Source organism: Carcharodon carcharias, chromosome 10 (assembly GCF_017639515.1).
Source record: "Carcharodon carcharias isolate sCarCar2 chromosome 10, sCarCar2.pri, whole genome shotgun sequence".
NCBI lineage: Eukaryota > Metazoa > Chordata > Chondrichthyes > Lamniformes > Lamnidae > Carcharodon > Carcharodon carcharias.
In genome coordinates, this window is record NC_054476.1 from 40,116,379 (window position 1) to 40,140,110 (window position 23,732).

General features: G+C 44.3%; 2 protein-coding genes across 3 annotated transcripts in view; both read right to left on the bottom strand.

Moving 5' to 3' along the window:
* LOC121283124 overlaps nt 1–5,065 on the bottom strand; it is a 37,522-nt gene extending 32,457 nt beyond the window's left edge. For both annotated transcript variants that reach the window (XM_041197262.1, XM_041197261.1), the window contains exon 1: nt 4,892–5,065. In XM_041197262.1, coding sequence (XP_041053196.1) covers nt 4,892–4,967 — 76 coding nt within the window. In that variant the 5' untranslated portion in view covers nt 4,968–5,065. The remainder of the gene's footprint in view (nt 1–4,891) is intronic.
* Nucleotides 5,066–20,331: 15,266 nt separating this feature from the next.
* Nucleotides 20,332–23,732, bottom strand: part of LOC121283083 — a 52,157-nt gene continuing 48,756 nt past the window's right edge. The window contains exon 12 of the mRNA XM_041197165.1: nt 20,332–21,912. Coding sequence (XP_041053099.1) covers nt 21,608–21,912 — 305 coding nt within the window. The 3' untranslated portion in view covers nt 20,332–21,607. The remainder of the gene's footprint in view (nt 21,913–23,732) is intronic.

A 23,732-nucleotide genomic window follows, 5' to 3' on the forward strand; every position in this document is an offset into this window, starting at 1 on the left:
TGCTTAAATGCTAAAGGTAGTTGCTTTCCCCAAAGACAAGACACTAATCAATTAATTAGCTTGTCTCAAAATTCAATAAATATTTGGCAAGAATTGCACTTGGGAGTCTCAGGTCCAGGGCGCTTGACAAAGGAACAGTAGGCTTTCCTTTCCAGCTACTCATGGAGAAGAAAAAATAGAGACAATGACACATGAATCTAGTTCAGTAGAGGCTGCAGGGTGAAACATTGGAGTGGAGTATTTGATTTTTCTTAAGCCAAGAGAAATGATGTAGTGATGTGGGGAAAAATAGTGCATTCATTATTTTCTTTTACACAAAAACAAGTTGCATGGATTGAACCAACTGAATGTGATACCTGTCCTATGTTTATTTCTATAAAATAAAGTAACTTAACAATTTACATCTATCATCTGACCTATTGTTTGCTTCCATCCCTCTGAAGATGGACTGAATGTATGTACAAACATGATTATCAAGTCATAGAAGGGTACCTATGCCAAATCCCTGTCTCATGCAATCGTATGGTTAGATACTGAGCGCACAGGGAGGTGATGGCATAGTGGTACTCACTGGACTTGTAATCCAGAGACCCAGGGTAATGCTCTGAATACTACCATGGCAGTGAACTTTGAATCAAAAAAAATCTGGAATTAAAAGTCTAATAATGACCATGAAACCATTGTCGGTTATCGTAAAAACCCATCTAATTCACTAATGTCCTTTAGGGAAGAAAATCTGCCTTTCACACCTGGTATGGCCTACTTGTGACTCCAAACCCAAAGCAATATGGCTGACTCTGAAATGGCCTGGCAAGCCACTCAGTAGTATCAAACTGTTAAAAAGCCGAAAAGGAATGAAACCGGACTGACCACACAGCATTGACCTTGGCACCAGAAACAACAAAGGCAAACTCAGCTCTGTTAATCCTGCAAAGTCCTCCTTACTAACATCTGGGACTTGTGCCAACATTGGGAGAGCTGTCTCACAGACTAGTCAAGCAACAGCCTGGTACTCACAGAATCATATCTTACAGATAATGTCCCACAAACCACCAGCAAAAGTAGTGGCACATTGGTATACAGTCGGGAGGGGGTTGCCCTGGGAGGCCTCGGCATCGATTCCATGAAGTCTCAAAGCATCAGGCCAAACGTGGGCAAGGAAACCTCTTGCTGATTAGTACCTACCGCTGCCCCTCTCTCCCCACACCCCACCCACCCTCCCCCCACCCACCCCCACCCCGACACTCCCCACCCACCCCCACACCCCCCACCCACCCCCACCCACTCCCACCCACCCCCACTCACTCCCACCCACCCCCACACCCCCCACCCACCCCCACCCCCACACCCCCCACTCACCCCCACACACTTCTATTGATGAATCAGTACAGCTCCATGTGGACCATGACTTGGAGGAAGCACCGAGGGTAGCAAGAGCGTAGATTGTAATCTGGGTGGGTGACTTCATTGTCCATCACCAGGAGTGGCTCAGTAGCACCGCTACTGACCGAGCTGGCTGAGTCCTAAAGGACACAGCTGCTAGACTGGGTCTGTGGCAGGTGGTGAAGGAACCAGCAAGAGGGAAAAACATATTTAACCTCATTCTCATCAACCTTCATCTGTCCATGTCAGTATCGATAGGAGTGACAACAGCACAGTCTTTGTGGAGACGAAGTCCCGTCTTCACATTGAGGATACCCTCCAGCATGTTGTGTGATACTATCACTATGCTAAATGTGATAGATTTTGAACAGATCTAACAACTCAAAATTGGTCAACCATGAGGCGCTGTGGGCCATCATCAGCAGCAGAACTGTATTCAACCACAATCTATAGCCTCATGGCCTGGCATATAACACAGTCCACCATTACAACCAAGCCAGGGGGTCAACACTGATTCAATGAAGAGTGCAGCAGGACATGCCAGGATAAGCATCAGGCATACCTAAAAATGAGGTGTCAACTTAATGAAGCTACAACATAGGACTAGTGTGCCAAATGGCATAAGCAACAAGCGATAGACAGAGCTAAGCTACTCCAAAAGCAACAGATCAGGTCTAGGCTCTGCGGTCCTGCCACATCCAGTTGTGAATGGTGGTGGGCAATTAAACAACACTCTGGCAGAGGAAGCTCCACAAGTATCACCATCATCAATGATGGAGGATCCAAGCACATCAGCTCAAAAGATAAGGCTGAAGCATTTGCAACAATCTAGTCAAGCAACAGCCTGACACTCACGGAATCATCTCTTACAGATAATGCCCCAGACACCACCAGCAGAAGTAGCAGCACAATGGTATACAGTCAGGATGCAAAGATTGCAGCATTTGATCGACTATAGCATCAAGTCACAGTCTAGTCAAACTGGAGTCAACTGGAATCAGGTGGAAAACTCTCCACTAGGTCATACCTAGCACAAAGGAAGATGGTTGTGATTGATGGAGATCAATCATCTCAGTTCCAGGATATCAATTGCTGGAGTTTCTCAGGGTCATATCCTTGGCCCAACTATCTTCAGCTGCTTCATCAATGACCTTCCTTCCATCGTAAGGTCAGAAGTGGGGATGCTCTTTGATGATTGCACAATGTTCAGCACCATTGGCGACTCCTCAGACACTGTTGCAGTCCACGTCCAAATGCAGCAAGACCTGGACAATAGCCAGGCTTGGGCTGACAAATGGCAAGTAACATGCACGCCACACAAGTGCCAGGAAATGACCATCTCCAACAAGGGAGAATCTAACCTTCACCCCTTGACATCCAATAGCATTATCATCACTGAATCCCCCACTATCAATATCCTGAGCATTACCACTGACCAGAGACTGAACTGGACTAGCCATTAAATACTGTGGCTACAAGAAGAGGTCAGAAGCTAGGAATCATCCTGACTCCCCAAAGCCCATCCACCATCTACAAGGCACGAGTCAGGAGTGTGGTGGAATACTCTCCACTTGCCTGGATGAGTGTAGCTCCAACAACACTCAAAAAGCTTGACACCATCCAGGACAAAGCAACCTGCTTGATTGGCACACCATCCACAAATAATCAGTCCGTCCACCACCGATGCACAGTGACAGCAGTGTGTACCATCTACAAGGTGCACTGCAAGAATTCACCAAGCCTCCTTCAACAGCACCTTCCAAATCCTTGATCTATATCTTCTAGAAGGACAAGGGGAGCAGACACATGGGAACACCAACACCTGGAATTTCTCCTCCAAGCCAGTCACCATCCTGATTTGGAAATATATCACTGTTCCTTCACTGTTGCTTGGTCAAAATCCTGGAACTCCCTCCCTAACAGTACTGAGGGTGAACTACACCACATGCACCACCACCTTCTGAAGGGCAATTAGGGATGGGCAATAAATGCTGGCCAAGTCATTGATGCCCACATTCCATGAATGAATAAAAAGACATCAACATAAGACACTCAGATGGCTTAAATTGAGCTTGTAAACTCAGAGCTGTAAGTTTCAAGCTCTGTAAAGGAATTTCAAGGATCTAAATTCTAGATTAAGGAACAGAAGTGCCAGAGTTGTAATTCCTCGATTACTCCTTGTGCCATGCACTATACCAGACAGACAATGAAACATTTTGATTGTCATTGTGTGGCTGGGGGGGAAGGTTTTCAGATTCCTTTGACATGATGCTTCAATTGTAGAGCCTTGGTCAAAACCAATACGGGTTACTGCGTTCAGTTTTGAGCACTGAATCTTGGAAAATATAAATTGACTTTGGACGGGGTACAGCACAGATTGTCAGAATGATAGCAAGACAAAGGGTTAAATTATGAGGTTTGGTTGTATAAACCTGGCTTGTATTCTCTTGAATTTAAAAGGCTGGGGTAATCTAATTAAGGTGTTAAAATGGTAAAGTTTCAATAGGGTAGATGCTACTGCTTTTCTAGTGGGCAAATCCAGAACAAGAGAGCATAATCTTAAAATTAGAACTAAGCGGTTCAAAGGGAAATCAGGAAGCACTCCTTCACACAAAATGTAGCAGAAGTCTGGAACATACACTCCTCCAAAAAGCTATTGGAGCTCAGCCAATTGAAAATGTCAAAACTGAAATTGAGACTTTTGTTAGACAAGGATATTAGGGTCACTGTACCAAGGCACCGACATGCAGCTAAGATCCAAACTAGCCATGATCTGACTGAATAGTGAAATAGGCTCAAGGGGCTATTTCCCATTCCTATGTTCCAAGAAGTGTATAGCAACAGATCCGCACCTGATGAAAGTTTTACTTGATTGGAAGTGAAACAATATCAGCACAGCATCGCCTGGTGAAATTGGGAACTTTCACAAGCAGTACAAGTGCAGAGTCTCACCAGGCTATGTAGTTTGGAGAGAAAAAAATAAGGATGAGAAAATTAAAAAGCAACAGAGGAAAGATCTTCAGAAAATTCATCAACTTGGTTGCCTTCCATCTTTAAGCCCCTGTGCTGAAGTAGGCTGCTATGTTAGCTGATGTCACTTAGTACAACCACTGGGGCACCTCACAGCTTCCAGTCCTCACCCAGGCAGCAAAGGAGAGAAACCAGATACGACTTCTGGATACTACTGATCTGTCAAACAGCCCCTGGACAGTCAATGTTTAAGCACAGTAACAAAATATATTGTTTTAATGCATACAATTTCAACTAAAGTTCAACAAAATAAAAGTGAAAGTCAGGAATAATTCATGTACATTTTTTTTAATCGCATTAACTTCTGCTTTGCAACCCAATCCCCAAAAGGAACATCAGTAACAGACGAGAGAGGGTTGGCTCTGCTCCAATATCATTTTAAACCCGGGAAAATCCGCAGCCAAAGTACAAACCCAGCCTGAAGCCGGCCCGATAAGCGCTCCGCCCGCTCACTGCCACCGCCCGTCCCGTCCTTTACCTGAAAGCGGTGCCAGAGTCACCAGCGCGACCACGACCTGTACCAGGAACGGCAACGAGTTCTCGGCCCAGCCCATGGCCCCTCTCTTTCTCTCTCTCTCTCTCTCGGTCGGCTCCGAGTTTCTCTCACTGTCAGCAAGAAGCAGGAACAGCCTCGGCTCCGCGCAAGTTTCACTTTCGCCGGGAGCCGGGAGGGAGCGGGCGGGGTTTGCGCGCGCACCCTCTGCAGATTGAGTGGCAAAGATCACCTGGTGAATGTGGATCCCTCAATTAACATCACCCAAAAAAACAGATCAAACATATTAATAAATACGGTACAACATAACGTCCGTTTCAATAAGGAAATGTACAGCCCTCTCAAACTTTCCTGGGGTAAATGGATGAAATAAATGTATCCCAGGCTGTTGAGGGAGGAAAGGGAAGTGATAACAGCGGCCCAGGCAGTAATTTTCAAATCCTCTCTGGCCACAGGTGAGGTGGCAGAGGACTGGAGGGCTGCTACCGTTCTCCCATAAAAAGGGAAGAAGGGATAGACCAGGAAATTAAAGGCCATCAGTCTAACCTCAGTGGTGGGAAGTTACTCGAAAGAATTCTAAGGGACAGAATATATCTGCACTTGGAGAGACACAGATTAATCAGGGATAGTCCGCATGGATTGGTTAAGGGAAGGCTGTGTTTGACAAATTTGTTTGAATTTTTTGATAAGGTAACCAGGAGTGTTGATGAGAGTAATGCACTTGAAGTGGTCTACATGGACTTTAGCAAGGCTTTTGATAAGCTCCCTCATGGCAGACTGGTCAAGAAAGTAAGAGCCCAAGGCAAAGTGGCATGTTGGATCCAAAATTAGTTGTGAGGCAGGAAGCAGAGGTTTATGGTAGAGAGATGTTTCTGTGGCTGGAAGTCTGTTTCCAGTGGAGTTCCGCAGGACTCGGTGCTGGAGCCCTTGCTGTTTGTAGTGTACATAAATGATTTGGACTTAAATGTCAGGGGTATGATCAAGAAGTTCGTGGATGACACAAAAATTGGTAGGGTGATAGTGAGGAGGATAGCTGTAAACAGCAGGAGGATATCAATGGACTGGTCAGGTGGGCAGTGCTGTGGCAAGTGGAATTTAAACTGGAAAAGTGTGAGGTAATGCACTTGGGGAGGGCTAACAAGGCAAGGGGTTACACAATGAATGGTAGGGCCCTGGAAAGTACTGAAGATCAGAGGGACCTTCATGTGCATATCCACAGATCCCTAAAGTTAGCTGGGCAGGTAGTTAAGGTGGTTAAGAAGGCCTGTGAGATACTTGCCTTTATTAGCTGAGGCATAGAATACAAGAGCAGGGAGTTTATGCTGGAACTGTGTAAAACACTGGTTGGGCCATAGCTTGAGTACTCTGTGCAGTTCTGGTCACCACATTATAGGAAGGATGTGATTGCCCTGAAGAGGGTACAGAGGAGATGTACCAGAATGCTGCTTTTGCTGGAAGATTGGATAGGCTGGGGTTGTTTTCCTTGGACCAGCGAAGGTTGAGAGGGGATCTGATAGAGGTGTATAAGACTATGAGTGGGGTAGACAGAGTGGATAGGAAGGCACTTTTTCCATTTGTACAGGGGTCAATAACCAGGGGGCATAGATTTAAAGTAAGAGATAGAAGACTAAGAGGGGAGTTGAGGAGAAATGTTTTCATCCAGTGGGTGGTGGGAGTCTGGAACTCACTGCCTGAGAGGGCGGTTGAGTCAGAAACTCTCATAACATTTAAGAAGTATTTAGATATTCACTTGCATTGCTGTAGCCTCCAGAACTATGGGTCAAGCACTGGAAAATGGAATTAGTATAGTCAGATCTTTCTTGACTGGCATGGACACAATGGGCCGAATGGCCTCTTTCTGTGCTGTAAATGTCTATGAGTAAAACAACTGAATTTAAATCCATTAAAACAAAATTACAACATCCCAGCTAAACAACCTAAAGAAGTAGAAGTCCTTCAAGCTTATTTTGGTCCATCATTTTACACCATCTGTACTTCAGCTCATATCACACACCTCACAAAGTGTAAGGTGATTTACTTCTAGAGCAAGGGTACGTCTGATAGCAGGAGCAACATTAGAAATATATAAAGTTTACGCTGCAGAAAGAGGCCACTTGGCCCATCCTGTCTGCACTTTTGCAGCAAATGGAATCCACCCCCAGCTAAAGGTAAAGCAGTCTTAGCTTGGCCAAGGAGCAAGCTCTCACCATCGAGTCAGAAAGCTGAAGCCCATAATCTTGGCTGAGCTCAGTACTGCACCAAAAGAGTGTGGCATTATCAGAGGTGTCACTTCTTGGGGTGACATGTTAAAGTCAGGCCCTGTCTGCCTGTTTAAGTAGATGTAAAAGATCATATGACACTACTTAGAGATCAGGAGAACTGTCCAACATTTGATTTATTCCTCAGCTAATACCACTGAAACAGTGTGACTGGTTACTTATCTCATGTGGTTTGAGGAACTTTGTTACACAACTTAGTTTGTTTACCTACATGGCAACAGTGATTACATTTCAAAAGTAATGTGTTGGCTAAGAATGTTTTGGGATGACCCGGAATGTGAAAGCTGTTTCATGAATGCAGTTGTTGTTTTTTCATTTATGGGATGTGGGCATCGTGGCTGGACCAGCATTTATTGCTCATCCCTAATTGCCCTTCATAATGAGGTGGTGAGCTGCCTTCTTGAACTGCTGCCATCTCTGTGGTGTAGGTACATCCACAGTGCTGCTAGGGAGGGAGTTCCAGGATTTTCACCCAGTGACAGTGGAGGAACAGTGATATATTTCCAAGTCAGGATTGTGAGTGGCTTGGAAGAGAACTTCCAGATGGTGGTGTTCCTATGTGTCTGCTGCCCTTGTCCTTCTAGATATTCGTGGTTGTGGGTTTGGAAGGTGCTGTCTAAGGAGCCTTTGTGAGTTTCTGCAGTGCATCTTGTAGATGGTACACACTGCTGCCACTGTTCCAGGGTAGTGGAGAGAATTAATGTTTGTGCAACCTAGTGCCAATCAAGTGGATTACATTGTCCTGGATGGTGTCAAACTTCTTCAGTGTTGTTGAAACTGCACTCATCCAAGCAAGTAGGGAGAATTCCATTACACTCCTGACTTGTGCCTTGTAGATGGTGAACTGGCTTTAGGGAGTCGGGAGGCGAGATACTCGCCACCAGATTCTTAGTCTCTGACCTGCTCTTGTAGCCACAGTATTTATCTGGCTAGTCCAGTTCAGTTTCTGGTCAATGGTTACCTCCAGGATGTTGTTAGTGAGGGATTCAGTGATGGTAATGTCATTCAATGTCAAGGGGTGATGGTTAGATTCTCTCTTGTTGGGGATGGTCATTGCCTGGCACTTATGTGGCCTGAATACTAATTGCCACTTGTCAGCCCAAGCCTGTATATTGTTCAGGTCTTGCTGCATTTGGACATGGACTGCTTCAGTAACTGAGGAGACGCAAATGGTGCCGAAAATTGCACAATCATCAGCGAATATCCCATTTCTGACTTCATAATGGAAGGATTGATGAAGCAGCTGAAGATAGTTGGGCCGAGGACACTACCCTGAGGAACTCCAGCAGCGATGTCCTGGATCTGAGCTGACTGACCTCCTTTGTGCTAGGTATGACTCCAACCAGCGGAGAGACTTCCCCCTGATTCCCATTGACTTCAGTTTTGCTAGGGCTCCTTGATGCCACACTCTGTCAAATGCTGCCTTGGTGTCAAGGGCAGTCACTCTCACCTCACCTCTGGCATTCAGCTCTTTTGTCCATGTTTGAACCAAGGCTGTAATGAGGTCAGAAGCTGATTGACCCTCTCATCATTCTCTCATACACACCTTCATTGTCCTCATCCCGTCCATCAGAGTATGCACCACCCACACATGCCAGGCACACTTATCATCACACCTGGTAGGTGTTCTGCTTTCACTCCCTCCATCTATATTCATTCAGGACAAGCTGGCACACAACAAAAGTAAGAAGTTGCAGACTGGTGGAGGAATGCCTGAAATCAAGGTCCTCAGGACATTGAAAATAGAGTCATCCAGTTGGCTGGCGAGGATCTGGACCATTCCTATGCTGATGGTGAGGTCAGTGGTGCTCAACCAAGTGAGGATCCAGTAGTGAAAAATCCATTAGACACCCGTGCTGGGAGTAATGTGTCCTGTTTCACAGGACACTGCCATGAACTAATTATCTCTCCTTGTTTTCACAGGCACATCTAGGAAACAGTCGAGGGAATCCTCAATCCAAGGCCTTGACTCAAGCCTTGAAGATACCCCAAAAGAGGAATCTGCTGAAACCATCATTGAAAACCTGTCACAGTGCTCACCTACACTCTCCACCCGAGCAGAGACACACACCTCATGGGACCCAGCTTTAGAGTAGCCTGGCATCAAAATCTGGTGAGCACATCACACTGTCTGATCCACAGCAGTTAGCTGCAGGGACTTTCCAGGTTTCCGGCTCTCGGCGGGCTCCTAGAGACCAGAAATCTGCTGAGCCAAGTCAGATGATGAGTCTCTGGACTCAGTCATACCTCAGTTGCTGGACCTGCAAAGCCAAGCTTGGAAACATCAGGAAGAGATGTCTAGTGCACCCCTCAGATTGCAAGGCACAATGGAGGAGTTCGTCCACCTTCAGTCTGAGGTGATAATGCCAGCATGCCAACGCTCCGAGGGCAACACTGGTATGATGGTGGCCGCTCTGGAGACTTTGGTCCAGGGCATCGGTCCTGCACTTCTGTGCAGGCTGAACTCCATTGCTGACGCTATAGTTGGCTTCCAATAGTGTTTGACCCAGCAACAGTTAAGGAACAGCGATATATTTTCAAGTCAGGGTGGTGAGTAACTTGGAGGAAAACTTCCAGGTGGTGGTGTTCCCATCTATCTGCTACCCTTGTCCTTCTAGATGGTAGTGGTCGTAGGTTTGGAAGGTGCTGTCGAAGGAGCCTTGGTGAATTCCTGCAATGCATCTTGTAGATGGTACACACCGCTGCTACTGTGCATTGGTGGTGCAGGGAGTGAATGTTTGTAGATGTGGTGCCAATCAAGTAGGCAGCTTTGTCCTGGACGGTGGCAAGTTTTTTGAGTGTTGTGGGAGCTGCACTCATTCAGGCAAGTGGGGAGTATTCCATCACACTCCTGACTTGTGCCTTATAGATAGTGAACAGGCTCTGGGGAGTCAGGAGGTGAGATACTCATCATAGGATTCCTAGCCTCTGACCCTCTCTTGTAGCCACAGTATGTATATGGCTAGTCCAGTTCAGTTTTTGGTCAATGGCAACGTCCAGGATTTTGACAGTGTGGGATTCAGTGATGGTAATGCCATTGAACACAAAGGGATGATGGTTGGATTCTCTGTTATTGGAGATGGTCATTGCCTGAAACTTATGTGGCGTGAATGTTACTTGCCACTTGACAGCCTAATCCTGGATATTGTCCAGGTCTTGATGTCAACGCAAGAGGGGCGTGGGGCAGCTCGATCTCACTCCAGCTTCCCCTTCTCTTCAAGGAGTCAGCCAGGGGCCTCGGGCACCCTTAAGGTGGAAGCTTAATAGGTGCACTCCCAGGGGACATCCAGTCAGGTGACTCTGGGATTGTCCAGCCCATCTGAATCCCCTTTTCCTGTGACACCAGTAAATCCAGCTCCGTAAGTCGAGGAGGTTGCCATTGCCACACAGCAGAACCTTGAAAGTAGGCCCTGGCCTGCCATAGCTCAGCCCTCCAGAGGATGACCATCAAAGTTATCATAAACAGGGCATAGCAGTCAGCTGGCTGCCTCCACCTCTGCTGTGAATGTTGGTGTAGTTGACCGAGATCTGAGCGACACGTGAGCGGGGTCGACAGCACCCTGCACCTGTGGAAAACCAGAGATCTGGATAAATCCCAGTGCTGTTGCTTCTTGGCTTTCCTGATCCCAGGTGAAATGCAGAGAGTTCTGTGCCTTCATGAAGGTGAGGTCCATGACCTCATGAATGCATTTGTGCATGGAGGCTTGTGATATCCCACAGAGGTCATCTGTGGAGCCCTGAAAGGACTCACTGGTGTAAAAATTGAGCGCTGTGGTCACTTACATGGCCACTGGCAAAGGGTGTCCTCCATGTCCCCATGGCACCAAATCCTGCAGCAGGTGACAGGTGCGACCAACCAGTTCTCTGGACATGTGTAGGCTTCAGCGACACTTGTTCTCGGTCATCTGGAGGAATGACAAGCACTGTCTATAAACCCTGGGTCTAGCTAGGCAGCGACTAACAATGGCTCGCTGTGGCTCTTCAGTAGTGTGCCTGGGAGCACCAGCCACCCCTTCTTCCTGAGGGTGCTACTCCTCACTCTGCCCAGCTAGGTGTCTCCATCACTCTCTTCTCCTTCATCTCCACTCTCTGTAAACTATAAGGCATACAGTTAGTTCACCAGGCTCCATGCTCCTGATGTACTCCTCCTGCAGGATGGAGAGACATGCGAGTTAGCTTGCGTGTACTAAGAATCTCTCTTGGTTATGTCTGAACGCCCCTTAATGCATCCTGGAAAGTGTTGGCCACCAGTTGGATGGCCAGTGCATAGTGCGTTGCACAGCTGCCTGCAAGCCCACCCACCTCTGCCTTACTCCGACAGGTGGCAGCTTAGTCCACTGGACTCCATGCTGTGCTCTCATCTCAGGCATAGACATTCTCCTAACCCACACTGCAAAGTTGCGCTGTTAGCTTGAACACTGGGGCAGACCAATTGTTCTGCAGTCCACTAAAATGCTCATTAGTTTGCAGCCTGTGCCTGAGGGGTGAAAAGCTCTGGAGCATTTGTTGGCACTTTCAGGCCTCTACGTTGTTCGAATGGGCACATAAGCTAGAGGCCCAGCTCCAAGCATGTCAATGTGGCTGTACCTGAACTGTCTCAGTTACGGAGAGTGAGCGCTTTATACAAGGTTTCCCTTATGTGTGGTTGCTTCCCTCCACCACCCCCACCCCCCACACACCCCCTCCGCCCCCCCACCCCCCACTGCCAATAACCCTGCATGTCCTTTGTCCTTGAGCACTACCATCAACAGCAGTGCAGCCCTTGCCCCGGCAGTGCACTGTCAGCCAGCCAGGAAAAAACAACTTGCCTGTGCCCTCACCTGAATACGTGACACCTCAACCTTGAAGTCCAACAGGCAACCCTCGCAAACACTGCACAATGTTACTGTGCACTCAGCTCCGAGTTCCCCTTGAAGTGCAGCTCGCCAGGTGCCAGATGCATGCCTTAGAAATCCTTTTGTGAAACACGTAGGCACAGACGTGCCCAGATGATCCAGCGTGGAGGGATGATTTTGCTGAGCAGAGCTTATAATGATATGCAGATGTATTAAAATGAAGTTCCTAATGTATAGTGGCAGGAAACGAGGCCCACCATTGTTGGGCTGAGCAGACAATTGCAAACTGGTTTCACAACGTTGTGAAACGTATTTTTGGCCTTCCTGCCATATTGTCCGCTCACAGCACCTGCCATGAAGCCCAACGCCAACCGGCGCAGAAAATTCCACCCCATGAATGAAGCAAGAATGAGTTGGAAATTATTCTGTTTAGGTTGATGTAGGAAAACCAAACTGTGAAAGTCCCTCACCTTTAGAGTTCTTCTTTGCACGAATATTCATTTGCCAACCTGAAGGATTCCAATTCGTCTGCTCACTCATCTATCCTGATTACTTCTCCACTGTCCTTGTTGGAGTTTGTTCCATTGCTGCTCCTTGCCCACCTACCAACTTATCCGCCTGCCCAGGCAATAGCAAGTACCTGCAGACTCACTGGCCTCGCTTCCATGCTTCCTGCCCACAAACTCAGCTATTTGCCTCACACTTTTCCTACCCATTCACCAGACTAAGTGGATCTCAGCATACCTCACTTCCTCAAATGTTTCTTGGCCCACCTAGAGTGTCTAGAGTGCTTGCTGACCCACCTATCAACCAACTCCCACTAGCCAAATGCGTCCTCAGCTGTCCAACCCAAATGAATTCCACCTTGCCAAACAAGTTGTTTGTTTTTATTCATTCTTAGGATCTGAGCGTTGCTAACTAGATAAGCATTTGTTCTGTTAGGGGGAATACAATAAGAATTTATTGAAAGGGAATTACTTAGAATCTCCAGGCAGACAGTGCCATCAAGTACATTAACATTTAAGGGTTACCAGAGGAATTTTGCTCACCCTTAGGGCCTGCAATCACCAGGAAGTCTCTGGGAGCCAAACTGGAGACGGAGGATGGAAACAAGATAGATTAAGTGTGCTCGACAACAGATGAAGAAAGGACAGATGGTTCCAGATCAGATAGGGGGAGAAGGCTCTGCCTGGGTGAAGGCTGAACAATGTTCTTGTTAGTGATGTATAAATAAGCTGTATATTTGTAATTTGGTAGAGTGCTACCTCAAGCTGCTTTGGGGTGGTTCTCTCCTTGCAATTGCTTGAATAAACAATTGTAACCTGTACTTGAGACTCCTGTGGTTCATTTGTCAAAGTTACAACAGTTCCCTAATTACCCTTGAAAAGGTGGTGGTGAGCCAGGTTCTTGAACTGCTGCAGTCCATGTGTTGTAGGTACACCAACAGCACTATTGGGGAGGGAGTTATGGGATCTTGGCTCACTGAAGGAGTGGCATTAGAGTTTCAAGCCAGGATGGTAACTTGGAGGGGAACTTGCAGGCGTTGGTGTTCCCAAGCAAGTGCTGCCCTTGTCCTTCTAGTTGGTAGATGTTGCGGGTATGGAAGAAGCTGTCAAAGGAAACTTGGTGAATCAATGCAGTGCATCTTGTAGATGGTACACACCATTGCCACTGTGCGTCGATGGTGCAGGGAGCAAATGTTTAATGTGGGGGGTGGGTTATCAATTAAGTGTCATGGATGGTGTCAAACTCTTGAGTATTGGAGCTGCACTCATCCAAGCAAATAGAGATAATTAGAATCTCTTGTTGGAGATGATCATTGTTGGGCACTTGTGTGGCGCAGATATTACTTGCCATTTATCAGCCCTAGCCTCAATGTTGTCCATCCAGGTCTTACTGCATCTGGGCACAGACTGCTTCAGTAACTGAGGAGTACTGAATGTTTCTGAACTTTGCACAATCATCAGTGAATATCCCCACCTCAACTTGAGATCTTATGATGGAGGGAAGGTCACAGCTGAAGCAGCTGAATATGGTTGCACCAGGGGAACTACCCTGAGGAACTCTTCCAGTGATGTCCTGGAGCTGAAATGATTGGCCTTTAACATCCATTACTTTGATGATGATTGAAAGTAGGCTGATGGTATGGCAATTGGCCATGTTGGATTTGCCTTGCTTTTTGTGAACAGGATGTACATGGGCAATTTTCCACATTGGCTGGTAGATGCCATTGTTGTAGCTCTACCAGAATAGTTTAGCTACAAGCATTGCTAGTTATGAACAATAGGTCTTCAGTGCTACAGCCAGGATGTTACCAGGACCCATAGTGTTTGCTATATCCATGAGCAGGTTATTGCTAATCCAGTGTGACTTGATAGTACTGTCAATGACACCTTCCATCACTTTACTGATAATTGAGAATAGACTGATGGGCATAATTGGGAATTGGCCCAACAATGCTGTTCCTAATTACCAACAACTGGAAATGATGGACATGCTGAATAAGGACAGTATTTATAACAGAGGAAGAGGTCTGTATGCCATACATTCCAAGGACACTGATATTGGAAACAGCAATAACCTGCTCACTGATGCTCAGTTTGGTTTCACCAGGGCCACTCAGCTCTTGGCCTCATTACAGCCTTAGTCCAAACATGGACCAAAGAGCTGAACACTCAAGAGGTGAGGTGAGAGTGACTCCCCTAGACACCAAGGCAGCATCTGACTGAGTTTGGCATCAAGGAGCCCTGGGAGAAGTTAATGGGAATCAGGGGGAAAACTCTCCGTTGGTTGGAGTCACACCTAGCACAAAGAAAGATTGTTGTGGTTGTAGGTGGTCAATCATCTCAGCCCCAAGGCATTGATCCATGAGTTCCGAGGGTAATGTCCTATGCCCAGCTAGAAATCTAACTGGACTAGCCATTTAAATACTATGGCTACAAAAGCAAGTCAGAGACTGGGAAGACTGCGGTGAGTCACCTCCTGACTCTTCAATGCCTGTCCACCATCTTAAAGTCACAAATGAGGACTGTGATGAAATAATCTCCCCTTGCCTGGATGAATGCAGCTCCAACAACACTCAACAATCTCGACACAATCCAGGACAAAGCAGCCCACTTGATCAGCACTCCATCCACCACCTTAAACGTTCACTCCCTCTACCCACCGATGCACAGTGGCAGCATTGAGTACCATATAAAAGATGCACTGCAGCAACTCACCAACGCTCCTTCAACAGCTCCTTCCAAATGCACAAAATCTACCATCTAGAAGGACAAGGGCAGCAGACATATGGGAACACCAACATCTGCAAGTTCCCCTCCAAGTCACACACCATTGAAATATATCCTATTTCTTCTGTAGCTATTCTAAGTGCTATTCCTTCACTGTCATGAGATCAAAATCCTGGTTCTCCCTTCCTTATAGCATTGTGGGTGTAAATGCACGAGGTGAACTGCAGTGGTTCAAGAAGGTGGCTCATAACCATCTGTTCAAGGGCCATGAGGGATGGACAACAAATATTGGTCTTGCCAGTAACATTACATTCCATGAAAGAATATATATAAAAAAACAGGGCCTCTCCAAAATTAACGTCAGCAAAATAACAGTAAAGAAGAAAATAACGGTACTGATGAGTGACAAATCCTCAGGATCAGATGATGTATATGTTAAAGGAAGTGGGCGAGAACATTGCAAAGGTCCGAACTATAAACTTGCAAATTTCTCTCAAATCCATTTCTTAAGCAAGGTGACAGAGGGATGTCAGAGAATTATAGGCCAGTTTGCTTAATGTCCGTTTTCAGGAAATGATTTCATAATTAATGATAGGCTGACCGAGGGCCTTAAAATGTCTCAGCTCATTAGAGCCAGTATGGATTTGAAAAAGGGTAGATCATGGCTGGGGAATTTAATTGATCGTTTGAAAAGGTTAACAATTTATTGGTAGGGGAATGTCTATGGATGTCACTTACATGGATAGAAAGCATTTGATAAGGTCCTTGACAGGGACTGTTAGCTAAAGTTTAAGTTCATAGAACTGAAAGTAAATCATTCAACCGATTAGAAAATTAGCTGAGCAGCAGGAGATAGAGCAAGGAGAGAATGGGCAGCTACTCAAATTTACGGGATATGACAAATTACACCCCATATAAACCTGTGTTGGAGCTTCAACTATTCAACATATTTGCTAATAACCTAGCTGATAGAATAGAAAACCACAAATCTAAATTTGCTGATGACATAACACAGCATTATAAGCAGCATAGATGGAAGCATAAAATTACAAAGAGATATTGATAGATTAAGTGAATCAGCAAAACTGTGGCAAATCAATTTCAATGTAGCCAAATGTGAGGTCCTCAAATATGGACCTACAAAGCTTAGAACAGGGTCCTTTCTAAATGGTAAAAAGCTAAAAATGCTGCAGGTCCAAAGAGCCTTGAGGAGTCCAGATACACATATCACTAAAATGTAGTGAACAGGAACAGAAAATAAGCAAAAACCCTAATGAAATGCTGGCCTTTCTATCCAAAGGGGGTAGAAGACATGATTCAGCTACCCAAAGCCCTGGTTAGACCATTCCTGGATTACAGTGAGCAGTTGTGGGCATCACACCATAGGAAGGATATATTGGTGTCAGAGAGAGTGCAGTGTAGATTTACTAGAATGATGGTTGGACTTGATGGTTTAGATTATGAGGAGAGATTACAAAAACGAGAGTTGTACTCTCTGGAATTTAGAAGGTGAAGAGGTGACTTGAGCAAAGTTTTCAGATATTATGGGAAACAGACAGGGTAGATAGATAGAAACTATTCCCTTTAGTTGGGGAGTCCAGGTCAAGGGGGAATAGTGTAATAATCAGAGACATGATATTAGGAAAGAGTTCTACACACAAAGAGTGGTAGAAGTATTTTTTATTCATTTACACGGATGTGGGCTTCGCTGGCTAGGCCAACATTTATTGCCCATCCCTAGTTGCCCTTGAGAAGGTGATGATGAGCTGCCTTCTTGAACTGTTGCAGTCCCTGTGTAGGCACACTCACAGTGCTGTTAGGGAGTTCCAAGATTTTAACCCAGCGACAGTGAAGGAACAGTAATATATTTCCAAGTCAGGATGATGAGTGGCTTGGAGGCGAATTCTTGGAGGGTGGTGGTGTTCCCATCTATCTGTTGCCCTTATCCTTTTAGATGGTAGCTGTCATGAGTTTGGAAGGTGTTACCTAAGGAGCCTTTGTGAGTTTCTGCAGTGCATCTTGTAGATGATACACACTGCTGCCAATGTGCGTCAGTGATGGACGGAATGAACGTTTGTGCAACCTGGTGCCAATCAAGCAGACTACTTTGTCCTGGATGGTGTCAAGCTTCTTGAGTGCTATTGGAGGTGTACTCATCCACACAAGTGGGGAGTATTTCATCACACTCCTGACTTGGGCCTTGTAGATGGTGGACAGGCTTTGGGGAGTCAGAAGATGAGTTACTTGCCACAAGATTCTTAGCCTCCGACCTGCTCTTGTAGCCACACTGTTTCTATGGTTAGTCCATTTCAGTTTCTGGTCAATGGTAACCCCCAGGATGTTGATAGTGGGGGATTCAGTGATGGTAATGCCATTGAATGTCAAGGGCCAATGGTTGGATTCTCTTTTGTTGGAGATGGTCATTGCCCGACACCTGTGTGGCACAAATGTTATTTGCCACGTGTCTGCCCAATCCTGAATATTGGCCAGGTCTTGGTGCATTTGGACATGGACTGCTTCAGTATGAGGAGTCGCGAATGAAGGTGGTGCTACAGCAATGAATTTCAAGCCCATTCCGTTTCCTAGTCACAAGAGTGTCCTACGCATGGCACATGATTTATTATGGCTTTCCTGTGGCATTGCTCAAGAAGAAGAAAAAAGCATTCTCGCAACAATTGCTACTTTCTCTGAACACTGTGCAATCATCAGCGGACATCGCCACTTCTGACCTTATGATGGAAAAGTCATTGATGAAGCAGCTGAAGATGCCTGGGCTGAAGACCCTACCCTGAGGAACTACTGCAGTGATGGCCTGGAACTAAGATGATTGACTTCCAACAATCACAACCATCTTCCTTTGCACTAGGTATGACTCCAACCAGCAGAGAGCTGTCCCCCTGATTTCAATTTTGCTAGAGTTCCTTGATACTACACTCAGTCAAATGTTTGAATCGCTGTTGCATAAATGCACTGTCAATTGTTTATTTTAAAACTGAAATTGACAGAATTTGTTAACTAGTGTATTAAAGAATATGGGACAAATTAAGACAGGCACATGGAGTTAGGTTGTAGATCAGCATTAAGTGGTGAAACAGGCTTGACGGCCTAAACAGCTGACTATTGTTTCTCGAACTCTGCCACACTTAGCACTGTTCCAAGGTATTTGAAGTCCATGCACACATTCTGCAGTTTCCAATCTCTCGGTACTTAATGTTTCACTCAATGTTCCCACACTCCAATCCAGTGACATCTATCCTCAGCATAACACACCCAGATACTTAATTGTATCACTTCTCCCTATCCTGTCCATCTCATTGGTCCAAACCCTTCTATGATCAAGAACTGTGAAATAGTATGGTCTGTAGTCCAAAATCTCTAAACATTTGAATCCTTTTTAAGCACATCACCTCTCTAGAGTGGTCAGAGGCAATTGTATCCTTGCCCCTATTGATCCCAGGCCTTACTGTGCAGACCTATCCACGTGCTGCCAAATCTAACCCACACTCAAAAGTTTTCCCAGACTCTTTACTGCAATCCCAAAGAATACCCTCACTCCGAGAGATAGTAATTAAAAATGCGATAATGGGGAAAGAAAGAATTATGCAATGAGAGAAGCAAGTCAAAAATATCAGAGCAACACCGCCTTCAAAGGATTGGGAAAGTGAATGAACATGGACAGGAGGTAGAAGCAACTTCCACAGTGACCTTTTAATTTAGATTCCAGGAACCTGCTATCATAACCAACTGACAGCATTTGTGTTGTTAAGCCCAATGACCATAAACCAAAGCTGACATCCATATGCAGTTTAATATATTTGTGGCCAAGTCCAAGGAAAATAGATTTAGTGGCGTAAGTTCTGAAAACCAAGTCATGGATCCCAGAATCCAAATTAAAGACCAATACAAATGGCTCTATAGACAGGAGGGAGTGGGGAGAAAGCAGCAATTGTTGTGAGAATGCTTTTTTCTTCTTCTTGAGCAATGCCACAGGAAAGCCATAATAAATCATGTGCCATGCGTAGGACACTCTTGTGACTAGGAAACGGAATGGGCTTGAAATTCATTGCTGTAGCACCACTTTCAGTAGTGCCTACCTCTGTTTCCAGGGGCACAAAGCACCGCTTGCAGATCCCTGCATGACCCTTGAGGTGTTGCTGCAGAATAAGAGTGCAAGCTGATGCATCCCATGTGTGTGCTGGAAGACGTTAATTTGACACTATTCTTATGTTAAACAGCTCAACCAGCTGATGTAACAACAGGATCCCAAATTTGGACACAATATGCAGACAGCATCTGTGTTTACATATGACAAAAGAAGTATGAAGCTGCAAAATGAGCCCGGCAGTTGCATTATTTAAAAAGTCAGGTATCCTGAATGAGGCAAGTATGAGGCTGGCAGCATTGGTAGGTGTGTGAAGGGCACGTTGAATATTTATATGGATGTTAGGTGTGAGTCCTAAATTCCAGGGATTACTATTGAGTAAGTGATGGTGTATTGATTGGCATGAGAAGTTGGTGGTGGGTAGCCAGAGGATATCATGTGAAAATGTATTCATTGATGTTGACCACCTGAATGAGATCATTAGACCTCTTATAGCACTATTACTAGGTCCACGGGTCCAAACTCCACTCATGCTGCTAGCACCAAATCCATCACTATGAATTCCTCCGTCTGTCCTGGTGTTTACTTTGCAATAATGTATACTGCAGCAAGTCTTCTGTGCAGGCTCCCTTTGAGGTATTGATTGTCTTTAACAGCAGCAAGCTGGCTGTACTATTTTGTCTACAAATCAATGCTGCTAGGGCCTACTGCTCCACACACAGCTCACTGGCAGCACACAAGAGCAGACAACAGTGCTGGGGGTGCTCTAGATAGTGTAGTTCAGATAACTTGGGAACAAGAATTTTGCAGATTGCCCACGTCGATCAGAATGGGTATAGGCAGGTCATGAATCACCACCAGCATGCCCAAAAACTGGGCTAACCAGCTTCTAGCTCAGTATCTTCCAATCTCACCTTAAGCAGCAATACAAGATCATCTAGTAGTTTGTGAAAGTCTTAGAAGCAATTCATGCATGTTTAAACCAATAATACAAAATCTTTATTAGCTGCTTAATCCTATATCACAAAAGGAACAAAGATTTATAGCACAGTAGGTGATCGTGCCCATGCCAGCCAAATTTTGCAACTTCAAGCTTTAGCAAATTTTCACTTCAAATGACACACTTCTGTCTTTTTGACCAACATCAATTTATTGCTAAAAGCAAGCTCTGTTAAATTTGTATTTTAGCTATTCTGTTCTACTTCTCCATTTTGGTACACATCAAAACATATAAAAAGTATTTAAAACATTTGATTACTAAAATAGAATTACATTTGCTGTTCAGTCAAATGCAGAAATAGGTATACACCAAAAGAGATACAAATGCATTTTTTTTAAAAAAGGGTAAAGATTTAAGTAAAGCATGAATATACAGTGAAATTCTTGGCAGTTAAATATCACAAGGGTACTAAAAATCCCAAATAATTTGTTTGTAATAAATTTTAATAAAACAATAAATCTCAATTAAAAACCTTTGAGCTATGAGACCATATCTGCTAAAGGTCTGTTTGTCAATTACCAGTCTTACAATTGCACTTTTGAGGTTACAAAAAGAAACTGAAGAAAGAAATGCTGCCACAGGATAAAGGAATGAATGAAGCAGTAATAGTCATTCCCACAATTGTGGCTGATCTTCTGCCTCAACTTTACTTTCCGGCAAGCTCCCGATATCCTGACTCCATGAGAGACCAAAAATCAATCAATGAAGCAAGCTATCCTAGCACTATCCTAGTGGCAACACTGAAGGAGATAACACCACATTCTCTTTTTCTCTTCTCACTTCTTTCTTACCCAACACACACTGTATAGCAAAGTGTAGAGATCATTTTAGCAGCCACTCCCCTCTCCTCGTCCTTCACAGTATAATATAACCCTCTTTCATTCAGTTATTCTGTTTTCACAGAGTGGCTTTGAAGGTCTGTCCTCAAAACTCATTCTTTCAGTTTCCAAATACAGTATCTAATTAATGGCTTTTCTTCATGTATTTCATCATTCATTCATTCATTGTTAATATAACCTAGAGATATATATCTTATGAAGACTCAGGATAAATGTATTAATGAATAGAAAATTCAGTCGATAATGAAGAAATATAAAAATAAAACTGATATTGGCCATACACCATTTCAGTCACCCATGGGAAACATTTTAATGCATTATACATGACGTGAGGTCAAAACAAGGAAGCTGTTTCCATTTTTCACATCAAATCACAATGCATTGCTACATTTTCCAGAAAAAGCCACACCAACTCAACTTAATTTCAGCTTGAAATATCTGCTAATTGGGTCCATCTCAGTGATGACATCAACTTGCAGCTGACGGTTGTGATCTTCTTGCTTTGGTATATAAGTTAGAGCTGTGGTGAAACCTGTACCAGATTGAAGTGGTGTGTTTGCAATGCAGCTTACATCGTAAAAAGGGTAAGCATCTCTGAACCAAGTGATGTGAGATTCTTCTATGGTGGCTCCTTCAATCGTACAGGAAACTGTTATGGGCTGGCCAGCTTTAGGACAGTTTGGTTGGCAAGTTATCTGTGACACCTTCGGAAAATCATCTATTGGAATAAAATTTGAAATAAATAAAAATCTTGATAACATTAAAAAAATATAGATTTTACTATATTAAAAAAAACAAGGAAAGTTGGTAGTTCTAGCAGCAGAGCTCTGCAATCCTACACTCAGGGCCTTTTCATCTTAATCCCAACTGTTTCTGACATTCTACAAGAAATGAGCCATTTTATTAAGAATCACCAAATCCTTGCATAAATCATGAGCCTTGATGTCCAAGGAGAGAATAAAAAGATGACAGCAATCAGAGAGTATCTAGCCATCCTTTTGTCTCAATTAATTGGACACGGAGTTGAAAGAATAATGAAGATGGAGTCATAGAAGAGAGAAGAAACAAAAATATTCAAGAATGAGATAAGAAGGAATTCTGTTCTTCAAACTGGGAACTTTGAGTGCGAGATTAAAGTTCTATATATACCCTAATCCTAGTTAAATAGTTAAAAACCAAATTGTAACAACTTATTCATTTGTGGGCAAAAAATTGTGTGTCACAAATCAAAGCAGGCATGTTTCCAACATCAGAGATTTTACTAAATTTGATACAATTATGGAACATAAGCAAACGTTGGGAACTGACAAATGGGGAGTCACAGGAAATATGCAGGGCAGTTAGCATGACATCAACTATTAAGCACACAGTCACCCCATGCCACAAAAAGCTTAAAAACCTTGAGCAGCAGCTCAGGTAAGATACAAGGAGCCAGCCAATAATGCACTATCTACCATTTATCCAAAGTTTTCACTAACTGTATTAAAATGGTTGAATAACTTACCACAGGAACACAGACACAGGAGTAAACCACTTAGTACTTCGTTTTAATGTTGGAATCATGCTACGATAGTGCATGCTTTAGTTTGTATTTGAGAGCAGCTGGCTCCAATTGGGGAAAGATTAGGGAATTATTCCAAGTGTATAAAAAACTTTTATTGGGTTTAGGGGAGTAATAAAGAACTCTATGCTTACATCCTGTGGTCTTGTGACTAAACCTGGATTAAGGAAAAGAGTGGCTCCAGATTCATCCTTCCCTCAATGTATGAACTTAACATAAAAACAGAGAATGAACATTGAGCTCTGGTGATTGGACGTTGAATAGGAGTTTTTATTTTGCCTGCATCCTATGAAAAAAAATAAAATTATGACTCCTGGCAACCTTTGGTGCAAAATGGCTGAGGCCTGATGCAAATTCTCAATTTGATTATTTACTCTTTTTTTTCAGCGTCTGGACTCTACGGCAGTGGAAAAATAAGGCGGAATTATGGACATGGGTTATCTTGTTCTCCTGGAGGAAGCAAAGTATGGCTTTGGCTTTGTTATTACCATGAAAAAGAAAGATTAGGAATGTAGTATTTTTGGAACTGGATATGAGTTACTTGGAGACTGAAGAACAATCAAATCTCTTCTGTTATGAGGATATGAATTAGGAGCAGGAATAGGCCACTTGGCCCTTTAAGCATGCTCTGTCATGCAGGAATGTGGAATTGAGGTTATAATGAGATCACGGTTGATCTGATTATAACCTCAATTCCATATTCCTGCCCACCCAGTTAAAACCTTTCACCCCCTTACTTATCAAGCTTCTACCTACCTCTGCCATTGAATATTCAAAGACTCTACTTCCACTACCTTTTGTGGAAGAGAATTTCAAAGATTCACAACCCTCAAAAAAATTCTCATGTGTCACAGAATTGTAACAACACAAAAGGAGGCCATTCAGCCCATCATGTCTGCACTGATTTCCAAATGAGCATAATAACCTAGTGCCATTGCCCTGCCTTTTCCCCTGCACATTGTTTCCATTCAAATAAT